This window comes from Ceratosolen solmsi, unplaced genomic scaffold, assembly GCF_000503995.2.
Source record: "Ceratosolen solmsi marchali unplaced genomic scaffold, CerSol_1.0 scaffold3, whole genome shotgun sequence".
Lineage (NCBI taxonomy): Eukaryota > Metazoa > Arthropoda > Insecta > Hymenoptera > Agaonidae > Ceratosolen > Ceratosolen solmsi.
Window position 1 is genome coordinate 4,894,457 of NW_011948428.1, and position 19,228 is coordinate 4,913,684.

Consider the following 19,228-nt stretch of genomic DNA (forward strand, 5'->3'; position numbering starts at 1 on the left):
TATGATCTGTAATTGGTGTTCTGGCACTATTTATACAATATATTGATTAATTTTAGCGTAATTTCAGTCGTCATTCTTATTACAATAGTCTTTCCTGATTTATTTAAACTAATAGATAAATTTATCCACAATACTTATTTAATATTCTAGTCGGGTTGGGATGCATAATATTTCTTTGCTAATTATATATTCGTATTTGTCAATTACGTTAAATTAATTATTATAATGCAAATGTAAAGTTTAATTTTCACGATTACCCTCATATGGAATAGGTAATATTTATTGAAAAACATTAATGTAATATAATTAACGTCAAACTTTGCATAGTAGTATAAATTTCGTAAATAATAAAATATTAAGTCATTTTTTTTGTCAAATTTTGTTAACTTGTTAAACTTGTGACAAAAAAAAAACTTGTTAAATCTTAGAAAATAATAATAATAATAATAATAATAATAATAATAATAATAATAATAACAATAATAACAATAATAACAATAATAACAATAATAATAATAGTAATAATAATACTGATGATGATGATGATGATGATAATGATAAGAATATCAAAATTAACAAGAGTTTAGTAATTATTATTTATCAATAATAATTAAATTAGTGTGTTTGCAGGAAATTATATGAAATGTTGCATTCTGCAAACGAGAGCAAATAATTAAGTCCATTTTACCATAAATCTTTAAGTAAACTAAAAATCTCTGCTCTCACATTGTAATGCGAATCGATCAATGCAAGGCGTTTGCTAATTACATGTATCCTTATAATGCAATAAATAGCTTGGTAAAGCTTTATCTAATAAAATAAATAAAATGAGAGAATAGAGCGTAAGCACCTTGTCCAAATAATAATTACGCGTAAGAATAATTAACAGAATTGTCCGTATTACCAGCAGCAACCGAGCCGATGGAAAAAATGTGACTGCACGGAGGCAGTGAAGGCGGCAACGCCCCGGAAGATGCGAGCCCGGAAGTACGCGTGGCTCGCGCTCGCTCTGCTGGGCCTCATGGGCCTTTCCAACTGCATGCCCGAGGTGAGTACTTACAATCATCTACTACATTGTCACTCTGTTTTTTCATAGCCGCTTTTTAATCGAAAGCGAAACGTCTCTTAATCTTCTTAGTCTCGGTATCAGCGTTAAGTGCGGCAAACTGTAATACGAGATTAAGGCCATATAATGGCACATAATATATTAACCATGAAAATGCCAGTAAATATTTTCGCTTTACACGTTAACGCTATTATACATCCACAATCACACGATCACATAAGTCGCGCGCGCACGCATATGCAACTGTTATATGAGCCACTTAAAAACTTGAAGTTTATTCAGGACTGCACTTTCGTAGTAGTGAGTCCCAGCGAATGTAGACACTCTTCGGTAACTTTTAATTTCCTAGTAAAAGATCTCCCGAATCCTTTATATTAATCCAGATATATATTAATTTAAATGACCTTTTTCAGAGTTTTATAGTTAAACTTGACGTGTTGATTCACATTCGTATCATTAAACCACCAAACGTGCATTTTTCTATCAACAACTTTGCAATTTATAAATTATTAATTTTAATAACTATTTCCTTCTTGTTTATCTTGTTATTGTTGTTGTTGTTGTTGTTGTTGTTGTTGTTGTTGTTATTATTGCAACTATTAGAATAATAGAAATTTCCGATTTCATATTATGATAATTAATGTTACAATTTGTAATATAGATAATAGTTATAAACTACTGTTTTTCATTCGTTTATTAATAAAAATTTTTTTTTATTCTTTACTTTAATGTGATAGTTGAAAAGAAATTTAGCCAGTTATATGCGTTATTAAGTAGTGACATTTTAAAATATAGTATTTCAAATTCTCATAAGTGCTCATAAACTCAAATAATTAAGCACGTTAGGTCGAATTCATAAATTCATAATAATTTCTTGACAAAAACATTAGTTTGAAATTTTAAAAAAATATTTATAACGAGACAATTAAAATATAATTATCATATTTTGTTTATTTCAATAAATATTTAAAGAAAAAATTAAAAAATCACTATGACAATACAGGTACAAGGAATATTTTGTTGTAATCTCTTGAAATGCGATTGCCTACATACATTTTTACTTCAAAACAAAATTTGTTAAATTAAGATAATCTCGACTATATCAATTTCATTATTGTCAAAAATTGTTATTGTTTTTCAATTATCTTAAGGAATTTTTAATATTATCATAATTTTTTCATATTTTTAATAATATCCTGTGATAATTAATTTTGTTAAAGTATTTCTTCTATTGTTTTAAGAAACATTATTCTTATTAAATGAAACAATGTTTGATGATTTACTTATAAATACTATTAACATTCTATTATAAATCTTATTATAAAGTAACTAAACTTTGTAATTCATTCATTATTTAATGTTTAAGATAATAATTAAGCTTCTTTACAAAATATTTCTTCCTGGTGATTTTGCACATATTCAGTTTGCTCTATGTTATTTTATGTTCAATGATTTTTTCTATTGCACTTTTCTATAAACGACGACAGTTTCGATATTTTTGACATTTTAATGTATGATTCCACGCACTAATTACATATTATTATATATTTATATTATTTTTCTTTATCTACATTTTATTGATTGTCATCAAATCACAGTAGAAACATATTTGAATTTGTCGAATCGATAAAGTGAATACTAATACATTTTAATAAAAGTCCTAATAAAGTAAGTAATATTTCTCTGCAATTATAAGTAAATAGAAATTTATTTTTAAATATAATTCAACCAGTAAATATTATATTTTTCATTATCTCATTTAAATAGTAATTTACTTATGAAAGATCAAATAAAATAATATCATGATTTTGTATCATAAAACAGTACGAATACAAAAGATAGTTTTTTTTAATGATTAACCATTTAATTGAAGTTAATGTATAATAATGTACATAATGAAACTTACTTGACAATTTAATTATTTATTTACTTTTTTAGGTAAGCATTAAGTCAAATGAGAATTTAATTTTTATTACACTCTCTAATTATATTGAAAACGTTCAAAGATTTGTACTAGTTTTATTTATATATAAAAATTATTTAACTGTTTAGACTTTTGCTTGCGAGTAATATTTAAATTTCAATAGAATTTTGCATTAAAACCTTTTGCAAATAATAAAGGTTAATTCTTATTTAAATAATGCTTTTAAATTAAATGTAAGGCTTAGAATAACTCTGTGATTAGCTTACAATTGTAATATTTTTGAAAATAAAGAATTACACTTACACATTATTGTTTATAATTAATTATATAAGAAAATCTTTAAATTTACAATTAATATATTAATATAAATATTTGATAGTTTTTACTTTAATTAAATCGAAATGTATACTGTAATTTTAAAAGTAAGTAATTAACTAAGTATATATTAATAGTATCTACGCCAAATAATTAAAGTAATTTATATTAATTCAAATATTTTATTTATATTAAAATTTACGTGTAATTATTTCAACGTAAAATTTGTCACATTTTATAATTATTTTGAATGTTACATTAAAATAGATTAACAAATTGATGCATAGTACATCAATATAAAATAAAAATACGATGGATTTTAATGTATGTAGTTTAAAAGTCCAGATAAATTCTGAAGAATTGTTGATGTCTGCTTTAGAATGTTACATAATATACATTTCCAGTTTAGTGTCAATGAAGCTCAAATTTCTATCCATTCATTATAATGAACAATAACCTCTATTCTCTATACATTTTCAAAATGATGAAAATGTAAAACTTATGTATCATAAAATTAGAATTGCATATTTAGTGTAATTTTTGCTTCCCCCCCCCCCCCGATAGAATTATAATTTTCACCGTAGTTGTAATAATAAAAATTTATACAATATGAATATTAATTCAATAAATTGTGTCAACACTGTTCACTTTAGCGATAAATTTATTTTTAAATTCTCGAAAGCTTAAATAATAGGACAATAACATCTCTTATAACGAGTCTAATTTTCGAAGTCAAACACTTTTAATTCATGCAGAAAAATAATTCGTTTTCTTCAACATTGAAAGTAACATCGAATTATTTCTAATCCATTGAATTCATTCAATAATAATCAAATACGATAGTTTATTAATTATATGTAATATTAATTACTAACTAACAAACAAGACGTATTTCGCTGGTTTAAATTGCAAAGTTTTAAATAACTACGAAATACAGGACATCAATAATAACAATTTACAATCAATCATTGTTTTTTTTTTTTATTTTTATCTCTTATTTTTATAAACTTATCTTTTTCTGCATTGTATGAATATTATATTTTTTATATTTTCACATTTATTTCAATAAATAAACTAGTCATAGAAGCAAAGATGTATTAATATAGAAACATTAATATTCAAATATTTTCATTAAGCATCATTTGATGACGTTTGTGATAAAATATTTTAGGAAATAATTTTTTTTTTCTTAATATCTTTTTGCACCACAAGATTATTACAATCTTTTATTCTTTATTTTTCATACAATAAATGTACATTAAAAATTTTATTGTCTAATTGATAAAAAGTATATTCACATTTTAAATTACATTCTCGTATCTTCTTTAATTTCTTAAATATTACATGTTAAAAGTTACTCTGTATTAATAGAAATAAATTAAATTTCTCGTAAAATAAAAGCTTGAAAAATTAAATAATGTATTTGGTATACTTTGAATCTTTAAATAACTGTATTTTACAAATCTCTTATCAATATTATGAATGCATAGATTTGATAATAATACAAAAGCTTTTATATCTTCCGTATACAATATACAATTAAATGTAAATTCATTATGAATATATTAATATATGAATACATGCAAATGGTTTTATTATTATTTACATATTCGTTTACTAAATATTAATTTATTAGTTTAGATATCAGTAAAGTGTACATTATATGTGTCATAACTTAATTATGTAACTACGATTAGATATAAATATTTGATATATATATATATATATATATATATATATATATGTAACGAAAAACTTTATTATTATATACTAAATAAAATTTTGAAATTTAATAGTAGAAATGTAATAAAGTCATTATTTTGAGAATTTAGTAAACTTTTGATCGTCTGAATACGAAATTATTGTATATATAATTTCGCAATGTAAACAAATATTCTTACAATAATTTTGCACAATAATATAATAAATATCAAGTGTAATGAATATTGAAATAAATTAAGGTCCAGGAAACACAAATTTATTTTTGTAATTACTGGTGTTAACAGAGTAAAGTAAATTAGTTTTTTCTCTACTTAACATATCTATTTAATTATTTAAAATGCTTAAAGCTATACAATTTAGAAATGAAATTGGGTTACTACTACATTACTGATACTACTAAACAAATTTAAATCGGTTGATCAAAATCCATTTAATATAATTGTTTTCATACACTTATCTTCGTGTGATTTTAATTATTATTTTATTAAAAGATATAATTACTTTTTATTCTAAATTGATTAATGTTAACATATGAATAGTTCAAATGTGAATATTAAAATTTTAAATTTGACAATATGTTTTAGCGTCTTTACATATCTTAAAATATTTGATTTTTATTAGTTTGACGAATATCAAATGGCGTATTTTTTTTTTTTTTTTTTTTTTTTTTTTTTTTTTTTTTTAAGAAATTAGCAAATTAATACAATAATGATTCATGAATTATTTCTATCTGATAATTGAAATTATGAAATATTTTTCAGAGTTCCAATATTAATTCATAAAAATAAAATATTCACATGAAATATTAATTTCTTATTGATATAAACTAAAATAATCATTTAATTATATAACATTAAACTATATTGCACAATTTAATAATTGTTTAACTACTTTTCATCAGTTTTTATGTATGCAAATATAAATTTTATTTTCACATTCATGTATTACATACTTCATTAAATAAACAATGATTAAAAAGACAGCTTTTTGAAAAAAATATAATGAATCAAAGAGTATGAATAATCAGTTATTTATATAACTTTTATAATGTAAAGATAATAGTAGTAAAAATAGTAAAAATAGTACATAAATGGTTAGGTTAGTATTTTATGTAACGTGTATCACACAGTGTATTTTTATATTTATATTTAGAAAATGAATTATCGATTGTAGGTATTATTATTTCATTAAAGAAATAATAAGCTAACTATGATTTGATTCATTATTAATAATTGCAGTTCATATCATATTTTATTCAGTTTTCAAAGTAACTTTATGCTTACTTTAATAAAGTTTCTTTCCCATATATTTCTTCGAGGCTACTTTTAATAATTTGACAGCTTTGACATAATGATATTCCTTTGACTCAAATTGTGTTATTTTAAAGAACTTCTATACTTTATCATGTGTATAAATTTTTTTAATAAATTTTCAAAATGAAATATATTATCGAAATGCTTTACTTTTATTTACGTTTAACGAATACAAAACGTAAGTTTAAAATAGAAAAATTATACTCTACTAAACGTATTAGTAGAGCGCATATACATTGTTAAGCGATTAAGTCTTTTATTGTTGATTTTAATCATTTTTTTGTTAATAGTTCTATCATTAGTCGGTTACTTACTTACTTTTATGACAATTTAGGAAAATTTATATATATATATATATATTCAATAGTCGTAATTATACACTTCTATTCTTCTCTATTCATATTACATTCCAGATGTAGTAAATATTTATCCCATATGAAATGCCTAAAAAATGTTTAAGTAGCATTTTAAAAATTAAAACTAATTGCAACCGAAATTTGTTAAGTAAACAGATATTTGAATAAGAGCGTTGAAAACCACACAATAAAGGTAAATAAAAAATGACGGAGGAAGGAAATGGAACTCTACCGCCACTGTATCTTTACTAGACAAGCATGAAAAATGCTTTGCTTTGCTCATAAAAATGTTAAAATTTGACTTATAAAATTTCGTGGGAATGCTTATGTTCATATGACTTTAAACTAGATAATCTTAAATTCGTCCAAGCGTTTAATATAAAGAAAATTAAATTGCAATAATCTTAATAGCGGATTTTTTAAAATAACTAGGCCGAAAGAAATATTTTGTTATAACGTTTTTTTAGTTTTGTACGGCTTTGTATTAAAATACAAGTCATAGAGAAGCGTATTTTTTCCTTAAGTAAAGTGGCAATCGTTCCTGTTAAATTAATTTAACCTCTGAAATAATTTGTTAAAGTATAGATATTTATCGAAGTTGTCTGTTCTGTATATTATTTTGAAGCAATTATTATGGAACTTATAAACTGACTACTGAAAAGATTAAAACTTTTATTACAATATTAAATAAGAAGTGGAAATTTCAACAAAGTATATATCACCTCTTTTAAAATTACTATAATAAACTTCTTTAATATCATGCTTTTATTTTTTATAATATTTTTTATTGTTTCAATTAACTATTAAAAAATAATTGTAGAACAATATTCGAAGGCTAAAAAATTCATTAAATAATTCATGAACTAACATAATATAATACAAAATATATTTTGTACTACATCTATATTTAACTATGTAAATGTGTGGGCATGGGGGGGGGGGGGGGGTGTGCATTTATCATTTAATAACGAGTATCGCATGCTTAATTGTATACTGAATTACTTGGTGAATTTTTTAGGTTATACAAATTGTTCTATTAATTTCAATTTCAAATTCCAAATATAATTAATTGCAATTTTAAAATAGCATATATATATATGTTTAATTTCCGATAAATAATTTATGTATAATTATAATCGAAAATATTATATTTATTTATTTAAGATGTGTTATGCAAGTAAGCTCGATGCAGAGAATATATTGTAAAATAAATTTGAAAGTATGATTAATTAAATTTCATCAACAAATGATATATTTAAACATAATTGGCAACTTTAATATCTAAATAATAATTGTTCGAATGTAATGTTGCAATTTTATGAAAAGCAATAAAAAATTATTTACAGATTATCGGAACAGTAAAAGAATCGTAAATAAAATACAAATAAAAGGTTTTATGTATCTTCATATTTATAAATAAAAATAAAAAATAAAAATAATTTTATAATGAAAATACTTTCATTTTTTGTAATAAATAATACATAAAGAATAATTATGATTAAATTATATATTCGTTAATATAAATTTGACGGAATAAAATTTTCAATTTTATTGAAAAGCGTAAATCTTTGTAATTTACAGCATCCAATATATTATATAAATTTAGTATGCATTGAAAAAAAATTGACGCTTTTATTATCATAAAATATTCAGTCCATATTAAGTTTGTATGATAAGCATTTTATTTCTTAAAATTTCTGACACGATAAAGTCTAGGAAAAACTACGAAATTACGTTGAAAAGATATTTACAATGTATATTGCATCTGTTATATTTGATTAGCTTTATTTTTTTTTTCCGACAGTTGATTAAGTTTCGTAATTAAATACTTGTAATTAATTTTATCTCACACTATTAGACGTTAGCCCGTATTTCTTTTAATTTCCTTTTTTGTTCAAATTCTAAGATTTAGGTTTTATTAGAATTAGTCTAAATTTATTCTTCAATTATAATTTATAAAGTATTGTCTTGCAGTACTTTTAGCAAGTAAGTAGATATTCATTAAATAAATAAGTACGCCCGCGTACACTTAATTGTTTGTGTGTGCGCATGTGTGTGCGTGTGTTAATATATATATATATATATATATATACATGTATACGTGTTTATACATACGTATTTCCATATAAACACGCGAGCGCGCAAATATATACAGATTTATATGAGTATAAAGTATTTCTTATTGTTCATAAATATAGGAGAATAATTTTAAGGAATATTGTAGATGATAAACCTGATACAATTTCTGCTCATCCGGCTGACCAATTCTCTTAAAAGTATGTGGAAATTGACCAAGTAAGAATTACGAGCAATGATGCATAAAGGCTTTTACTGTTCAAATACCGACAAATAATAAACTGGTTTTACAATCCGAACAAGCCTTAGTAATTTAAAAATTCGCGAATGTCATTTACGAAAATCTTCATTATTCTCACTCAGGGAAGATCACATAATTTTGTACGATGCTTTCAATGAATTATGAAACAGATAAATCCTTCTTCTGTTCTATTCAAATGATCAAATTTATAATCGTTTGTATTATGAATACATAGCTTTATATTGTTGCTAGAGCATGTAGAAATACACACTGGTAAATAATAAAATCTCGTTGGTTATAAAACGAATATTAAAATGTGAAATTAATCAAGCATATGCAATATTCTTTAAATAAATAAGACTTTCTATATTATAAGTAATAACGTAAATATTTCAATAAATCTATTGTTATCTTATGTTTCATAAAATTCAATTTTTTTAAAGAATTAAAAAAATTAAATAAATAATTTTCCACTGTTCTTTAATCTTGGTAATAAATTATCTTGGTATAACTATTGGAATAGAGAGATAATTAGTATTTTTACATTGATTATTGAATATATAAGAGAAGTTTTTAATTTTTTTTTTTTTTTTTTTTTTTTTGCTCTTTTCAATTAGAATGCTCTATATATGTCACATATTATAGTATTTTGTAAGTTAAATTTTGATTCGATAAATGTAAGTAATTTTTAGATTTTTATTATATTATGAATATACGTACAGTATTATCATAAAGTATTTCTTTCCGCTGTGAAATATATTCTAAACAATTTGGCATATTTATTTTAAAGAATATAATATATTTCATTATTGTCAGAGTATTTGATATATCTTACTGTCAAATATTAAAGTGAATTTTTCCCAAGCTAAGCTTTTTTTGTTTTTTTTTCTTATAATTTTTAATCAATTTCATCAAAATTTTATTATTCGAAACTCGTAATGCATCACCGCAATAAAATATAAAATTTAAAGTAGAAGACTAATTGCTTGTTTATTCTATACTAATCTAAGTTATGTTGTGCATAGACCGATATCGAAAATCTGCTGTATTAAGTACTTATAAGATGGATCTATGAGGATTACACGACAACAGAATGGATTGATTAATCCACCGAGGTTTAAATTATACGTTTAACAACATATTTAAGATTACACGTTTACGTAAATATTTATCAATATTAAGTTATACACACGAATAAATTGTTCTTATATTTAAAAATATAGTTGTAATTTTTTTTTGAACTTTGAAAATATCTGTATAGCAAGTAGCTTTCGCGAGAATGTTTTATGTGCGATTCGTGGTTAATCTTTTAATTAATTTAAATACTCGATAATTTACTCGGTATATTCTTCATTTGGTATTATGTAATTAAAGTGTTAAAATCGACAATTAACTTATTTATACAATTATTATAATTTGTGAAATTTATGGACATTGAGAACAACGTACTCGATTGTGTATAGAACATTAGCGAATATCAATTTGGAACAATTAAAATTAATGGAAAGATGTTGCGAACGTAGCACCAAGAGCATCCAAGTGGCTGCACATTCTAATATTGTTATTATTGTTATTATTGCTCAAATCAACATAATGCCATGTATTAATAAAATAAATATAAACGTATTATAAGAACGTTATAATAAATTTATGCAAAAACAATAAATAGATCAATATACCATCGTGTAGTATGCTGATTTATTGGGATAACTGAATTTTAATATATAAATCGAATATTCATGTCCCATTGTGTTCCCATTGAGAAGAAACAGAAATGCCAACGAATTTATCGATTCAATTATCCACAAAATTCATTACAATAAATTTTAGAAATTTTTAAAGCTACCGAAAATCACGATAATCAGTGCTTCTTTTTCTCCTGCATCGTTATCACTCACCTATACGTCCCTCATAATGGGCACTCTTTACTAGTATCAACTGACGATGATCAATCAATAAAATAGCGATAAACCAAGAATGTTCCAGTTCAATTTTCAGTCCACGTATGGTCGTTAGTAGCATTGGGTTAAACTTAAACGGTCGCTTTCACATCCGCCGAGTGTCGCAGCCACCCACACTCTACAATCTAATGGACAAATCTTCAACGTATCTTAACAAGAAAATATCAATGCAGGTGCCGTAAATCTACGAGGGCTGGCATAAATCCGAGTCGATTTTCTTTCTTTTCACCTACTCCCCAAGCCGCGTATCGCTTGTCCGAGAAGGCGACGATAATTCACGGAATCGCCAACAGCATCGAGCGGCGGGAGTCATGACTGAGGAGGGCTGGGTACCCGGGATATACCGGGACGAGCGATATAAGCGATAAATATTAAGGCGAAAATCGATTGTTCCCCAGGCGGAGGCGGGTAAGCCGGCTCGAGCAGCCAAGGGTCGTCAGCGCGGCTCCTGGCGCCTAGTACTGAGTCTCGCCCAGAGCCAGCCGACGAGGTTGGAGGTCCAGCGTGCCTGGGAGGAGGCCATGCACGAGCTCGCCCACGCGGACGTCGAGCTCGCGTACGTGGAGCAGCAGCCGGAAACGGCGAGCCACCCCACGGCCCTCCTCGGTCGTTTCTGCGCGGAGATCAAGGCCGGAAGGACGGCGCTGAGCCTCGTCATCGGAGCCGGACCCGCGGCCAGGTTCCTCGTCACGGCGGCGAGCTCGATGAGGCTGCCCACCCTCTGGCTGCCCTTTTCCCACCGGGATTTCATCAAGCAGGTAGGAAGGAGGTAGCGCTTAGCCCTTGCCCGACGTGAATGCCTCGCGCAACGAACGGCGAATCGAGGATGAGGAAGGGAGCGCAGTTACGGCCTAAGGGCAACGGGAGGGGATAGACGACCGCCTCGTGAAAGAGAAAATTGCAATTCAAATGCGAGGTTAAAAATTATGCCGAGAACTTTATAAAAAGACACTCGTGCTGCGGACTCTGCTGTGTGTGACCGCGCTTTACGTTAACCACCGGGGAAAGTATTTGTTAACCTGGAGCTCACAATACGTTCCGTACATAATTCACCGTCCTTGTAATCTTGCTGCAAATTTATTTTGCCAGCCATTATGAGAGTTGAGTAAAGCTGAATAAAAAGGTTTTTTTTTTGTTTTTTGTTTTTTGTTTTTTGTTTTTTGTTTTTTGTTTTTTGCTCATGAGATTGTTTAGTGTCGAAAATTTGAGAGCGTTGTTCACAAAGAATATAAATACGTAGCTATTTGAAAGTTTTTGACGTGCAGCCTGTTACTTTTAATTAATAATATTAAGATTATTATTAAGCGATAAACTATATTAATGACCACTTTTATGTATTAAAGTTATTTTAAAATTATTTGAATGGAAATATTCATTTTGATGTTTAATTAAAGCCTGTCATCGATGAATGATTGAGATTGAAAAATTTATTATTGAATTTCGAAAAAAAATATCGATGCTTTAACTTTCACTATTACTTTTTTTGGTTTTGTTTCTGTTTTTTGCTTTAATCAAACGATCATAGAAAGTTAATAAATCGATTGTTATATACATTTTTTTTTAAGAGCGTTGAAATTTCTTATATCCTTGAAAGTTGCAAGAACAAAGCATTAGATTTAAATTATTTCGGAAATTTGATATAAAATGTAGTTTCATTGAAAATCTATTTACGTATTATCGATAATCTAGCACTTGTTGGCAATATTATTTTTATTACGAGAAGTTAATGCCATAACGATAGAAAGCACAACATAACAATCACGTGAATACGATTGTTTAGTTTTGAAAATTTAAAATCCAAAAATGCATTTATAATTTCTGAATGCACACTATTTTAATGTGCTTTGACAAGTTATTGTTTTCATCAATAAGTTCAACGTTTAATAAAAAGCTGGAAAACTGTAATTTAGAAAAAATACATTTGAAAGAATACATTTCATTCAAATAAGATATAGTCGAGAGGGAAATAACATTTTAAAAAGGCAATGTTTTTATTAATTCTCTTTGCAAAATATTCATATTTAGCCTTTAAAATTTTATAAAATAATAATGTTCAAGTATTACAGTTGAGAAAACTCAAGAATTTACGATGCGTTTCACAATAATTTACCGCAAGGAACTATTCATTGAAAAACAATATTTGACTATACAAAAATATCAACTTCTTATCAATAAAAACATTACTATTAAGAAGAACGTTCAAATGGTATAAAATAAATATATTCATCATACATGTTAATTAATAATGAACTTTAGCTTTCCACGCTAAATAGCACATGTATGAGGATATAATTCTTCTAAAACTAAAATTCCTATCTTGTTTTGTCTTTTATTTATAATTAGCATATTTATTTTAATAGAAATACTAACAACACTGTATTTTTCATTATTATATACTTTTCATATTTTCCTTCGTGTGTTCTGTATTTTTAGATTTACGACTATATCGGGGTAGCTAGCATTCTAATAAGAGTTCTGCCATTTCTTCTGCGCAATACGAAAAGTATTTTTCATATAAAAAAATCATCATAAATTGGTCCAATAATAACTATGTACAATAACAATAATATTGCAATTATATCGCAATTTGTATTTAATAAATTTAGTTCTTCGCAAATAGAAAATTCAATTTCAAACTGTAGGAAAATTTACATTCAACGATATACACAAACATTATACATAACTTTATTCTTAATTTATCACAAAAGAATTAATATAATTTTATGGATCTTAATTATATTCATTTAAAACTTCATTATTTAAAGTGGAAAGTTAATAATTTTGTGCAAATATTCCATACGGATTGATTGAATTTTTCTTCGTTTTGTAATCGTTACAAAATAATTGTACAAGTTTTTCGAAAAATGAAGTGAATTGCCTTTTAATGCTTAACTTTTATTAGAAATTTATGAAAGTATGTTAATTATATTCACATATTGAGTCGTTCTGTTATTTCTCTAAACTCTAAAATAAATTCGAAAAATTCTTTTTAATAACACTATGTCGGTGGAAGATACATTCAAGTTTTTTTTTTTCTAAATATAATTTAAGTGTTAAAAAATAAAAAAGATTAACAAAAGTAATCTACAAAAATTATATAAAACTAATTATATAAAATTAATCTACTAAATAAAATTAATTTTTATACTAAATTATATTATGACTAATTCTAAATATACAATATCAGAACTTTTAATTCAAGCTAATGTTGAAAATATGTATAAATACTGTTTTAATATAATAGTAACATAAATAATTTAATAATTATTAACTATGATTCGATACGTGTCTAACGAAATTGTATTAATAATTTTAATAATAAAAAGTTAAAGAAAGAGTAAATAAAGTTTGTGAAATAATGGAGAAATGCAAAAATGAAAATTCGTAAATACATATTTTTATTAATTTCAATTATTATAATACAAACTCTCTTAAACATTCACTTAGTATATATGCATATACAAACTTAGATAAAAATTATTATTCTAAAAATATAATTAATTGTGTAATATTTTTTTATAAATTGAACGTTAAAAAGTAAATATTAAATTTAAAAATTTTATTTTCTCAATGTAATATTTACTTTAAATAGTCATTATAAAATGGATAATTTACAAATATTTTATATTTGTAAAAAATAATATTTTTCATAACATATAGCATTTATGACGTTTGAAATTCTAAATATTCTTACCTTATTTTAAATTAAAAATGCAAATTAAAAACTAACTGTAAAATATAAATTAATATGCTTGAAATGTTGTGTAAACAGTTTCACAAAATTAGTGTAAAGTTTATTATCATGTCGCTGAAAATAAAGGAAAAAGCATTTTTCTGAAATTAATCAAATAGCGTGTATGATTATTACTTTTAAACTTTATTCAAGCAATTATTAATAGTGAAAAAAGTTTAATCAATAATTATAAAATTAATTCCAAAAGTTTTCAAGCAAATTTTTTCGAGTGTTAGATTTAACAATTAAATAATTAAACAACTTCAGCATGATATATTTATAAAATATATTTTTACTATTAAGAGTAAAAATTTTTTTAACTCTAATCTATATGGAAAGACAATATGATAATCTGTTTTTAAACTCAAAATAATACAATTTATATGCTGAATATAAACGTCTATATATGACTTTTGACCCAAATACTCAACTTCAGTACAGAAGTCAATTTTTTTTTTTTTTTTTTCATTTATTCTCTTGTTATCAACTTATTTTTGTAACTTTTTACAATAGAATGTTAATAATCTTTAATTACTGCTTATAAATTGCTTCTATCGATGACAATTGATTTTTCCAATCTCATAGTTACTTTAAATTTCTTAAATATTTGAAAACAATCAAATTCATTGTTTTCTATAAGAAATGAATACGTTTGGCAATAATCTAGCTACGTATAGTTATATTACATGTATAAATTTATTTTTATTTTCATAAATTCCGACAATAATGAGTTCAGGGCCTTTCGAAATACTGGCATGTAGTACTCAACAATAGCATTGCATATTTATTTAAGTCTGTAGATTTTAGCAAATTAAACTCAAAACTATAAAGTAATTTATGGATAATTTAATTCGAGAGATAATTTTAAAGATATGTACGTATGAGTTTATTAAAATATATATAATTAACGAAAATTCGATAAAAATCTGATTAATGGGAATTTCTTTAGAAACTTTATAAAACATAAGCTCGAATTACTTACAAGCTTTTTCTCATTTTATGTATATTAAAATTACAAAGTAAAATGTTCGTATTGATATCAATACTTTTGTATTTTTTTTTTCATGGTAAATTAATGAGCTCATTACTGAGGAATATTAGTACAATATTTTCTAATGAATCGAGTAGATAACAAACTGGACAATTAATTTTACGGATTGTAGAAAACTTTTTATTATAGTGAAAGTACTCAAAAACAATTATTGAATTTATGTGATCCATAAATACTTTTATGATTTTGATTTTTACACTTTGTGTGTTTAATTTTTTAGTTAATGTGGTAATTAATGTAATAAAATTGTATGATATTTTACTCAATAAAATATAGTTAGGGTTATTTTTATTATTTAACAAATATAATTGTCTGGCATTATATCTAATTGATAATCTAAATTCTATCATTAATATATCATAAAAATGAAATGAAATGTCAAGAGAAAGTAAGTATTATGTTTTAAAAATTAAAGTTTAGATATTTATCTTTTACAAATAATATTATAGTATTAATTATGAATTTTTTCTAAGCCATATAAATAAGCACTACAAGTGTAAATAATAAATACATATGTGTTTACTCGAAAACTCATGAAATATATACATTAATTATTATTATTATTATTATTATTATTTTTTTTTTTTTTTTATTGTATATTAAACTTATGTGTTATTCATTGGAAAATAATTGTTTCATCACCTAAATTATAAAGCATATTGAGCTCATATGATGAATATTCAATCATTTTAATAATTATTTTAATTATTGTTATCTATATTTTTGAAAATTAATCATGTAAAAAATATATAAATTACGTTTATTAATTTATAAATTTGTTTCGAATAATTTTTACATAATTTAAATATTAAAGTAAAATATTATTGCTCTCATTAGGTTTAGCTAATAAAATGTAATGAAACATATGTACAGGATTTTTGCTTTTAATTTAATTTTTATTAAAAATAAAACGTAATTTATAAGCTCAGAGTGCTAATAATAAATAAATATTTTGTAATTAAAAAAGTGTATTTAATAAAATATATTAATCTGATTATAAATATTTATTATTTATCTACATCAAAAATATAACATTTGAAAAATTATAAACAAACATTGTGATATAATATTTTTAAAGTGGGCAATTTATAAATAATATTCTTTAAATGAACAAAGTTATTTTTTAAAATTTGCTTTATTTAATGTAAATATTTTTAATATTAGAAGTAAAGATATGAAATGCAAATTATATTAATTGTACATGTTCATATGTCATTATACTTATTATGTTATTATACTTGATTGACTAGAACATAATTTACATTATGTTTAAAGAATTTTCGCGAACAATTAATCAATAAATGGATCATTGCCATGTAAGTTTCAAATTAATTCAAGTGTCAATTTCAAATATATTATCCTGGCTTATTATGAGATTGTCGGTTCAATCAGGTTAAAAGCAAAATTTGTAAATTATATCTATAGTACTTGCAAATACATTTTTCAATTTATAAATCATTAAAAAGTTTGATTTAATTTTCTTTTTATCGAAATATAATGGAAAAATAGAATGCACGCATTGATAAAATTAGTGCACCAGTATAATTATAAGCGACTACTACTGGTATTAAAAATAAAATTATTCGAATTGAAATTTAAAAAATATTTTTATTAATTCAAGAAGTCTATTATTACTCCCTTAATAGCTTTAAAATACTTTAGTCATCTTGATCTATATAAACGTTTTATATCTTTCTTTTCTGCATTTACTACTGAAACTATACGCTCCTTTTTTATTTTCCACTTTAGCTACATGCTTTATTCATTTTAATTTGCGTTATTTAACTACTCTTACATTATTAAAGAAATTCAGGATTATTTTTTTTTCTTTTATTGTGTAATTTTTTTATGTGATTTATTATATATTTTTGCCAAGAGTCTTATTACTCCCGTTAATATTATTATTTTCTAAGCTCTAAAGTCGAAACAATGATAAATCGTGTATTTGCAATTAAAGTCTCTAAAACGTAATCTATCTTTATCTGAGGTAACATTCGACTTTAATTGTTTCTATTGTTCCGAGATATTTAAAACAATATACCTTACGTTAATCCAACTAAAACAGGTAAATTAAAATTTTTATGAGCTAACCGTAACTTTACACTGACTATAGATTTTTTTTAATATTATTTTCAGTATATTAATATTAATTAATGTTATTTTATTATTACTAAATACTAATCTTTTTATTGTCATCTAATAAATCGCGATATTTTGCAAATACTGCAATTGTGTCATACGATTCAAGAAAATTCTTATTCCTTTCTAATTTAGAAGATTGTAATAAACTTATTTCTGCTTTCAAATTAATAAATATACATATTAAAATGAATTTTTTAATTTTTCTAAGTAAACATGGGCATTAAATTTCTTATATTACCAAATTAATATTATAAATAAATACTACGTGTACGCAGTGACATGTAATACTTCTTCATACATATCGACAGATTATATTCATATTTTTATATATAATTTCGATATTCTTTCACAGTAAAATATGTTTATAAATTTAAAAATTTATTTTATTTATATTACATATTTAATTCATTTAACATCATATTAATTTTTATTTCAAAAACTAAAAAAAAAAGTGTAGATTTTAATCATTTAATTTAGTAATATATTTATTTACATAATTGTTCGATTTTTAAAGGTTTAGTTTATGGCTCGAACTACCAATTCAATAGTTCAGTGGATTAGTCTAGATTAGGCAGGATAACTTAAAAGGAAACAATAACAGACAAGGCTGAAAAATATCGTGTATTTAGTAAAAACAATGTTTATTATTTGTAAATAATTATAATAATATTGAACTTTGATGTAGAGAGAAATAATTCTATTGAAGTAGTGAGGGTGTGTTTTTGTATTCTTGAATTATTGTAGCTTCTTCGATGGATATGACTGAATGAGTATCTTGAAGTTGTTGGTAATGCCGATGTTGTAAATATCAGCTGTTGTAGTCATCAGTCAATCATGCTTGTGAAGAGTAGCATGAGAAGATAATATGGTAGTTGAATCAATTATGTTTGATGTATGAATAACTATGCTTGATATGGTGTAAGATGTTTAATGGAATAAATATGTTACTTTATTTATTTATGGGAACGGTAGAAGAGCTAGTCACACACAAGTATCATTGATTATAAACCTTAGAAATCTTCAGGATTTCTGGAAAATGTCCTTACTGTTGATCAGTCGATATATTGAAGTCCGACCTTGACTTACTGTGTCATTGAGTTGACTATTTAGAGAATGCGCGACCACGCGCTCATCACCTGGTTACTATTAGAAGGAATGCGCGACCACGCGCTCGTCACCGAGTGACTATTTCAGGCATGCACGATCACGTGCTAATTACTTGGTGTTTATTTTAGAGAATGCACAACCAAGTGTCCATCACCTGTCGACTGCGTCAGGGGATGCGAAATTGCCTAGGTTTCTTATGCTAGATGTGACTAGTTTATTTA

The 19,228-nt window shown here is 24.6% G+C and overlaps 1 protein-coding gene across 1 annotated transcript in view; it reads left to right on the forward strand.

Annotated features, from left to right (window-relative positions):
• Positions 1–929: 929 nt before the first annotated feature.
• Positions 930–19,228, forward strand: part of LOC105363713 (uncharacterized) — a 41,617-nt gene continuing 23,318 nt past the window's right edge. The window contains exons 1-2 of the mRNA XM_011501463.1: positions 930–1,048; positions 11,373–11,732. Of these exons, the coding sequence (XP_011499765.1) occupies positions 974–1,048; positions 11,373–11,732 (435 nt within the window). The 5' untranslated portion in view covers positions 930–973. The remainder of the gene's footprint in view (positions 1,049–11,372; positions 11,733–19,228) is intronic.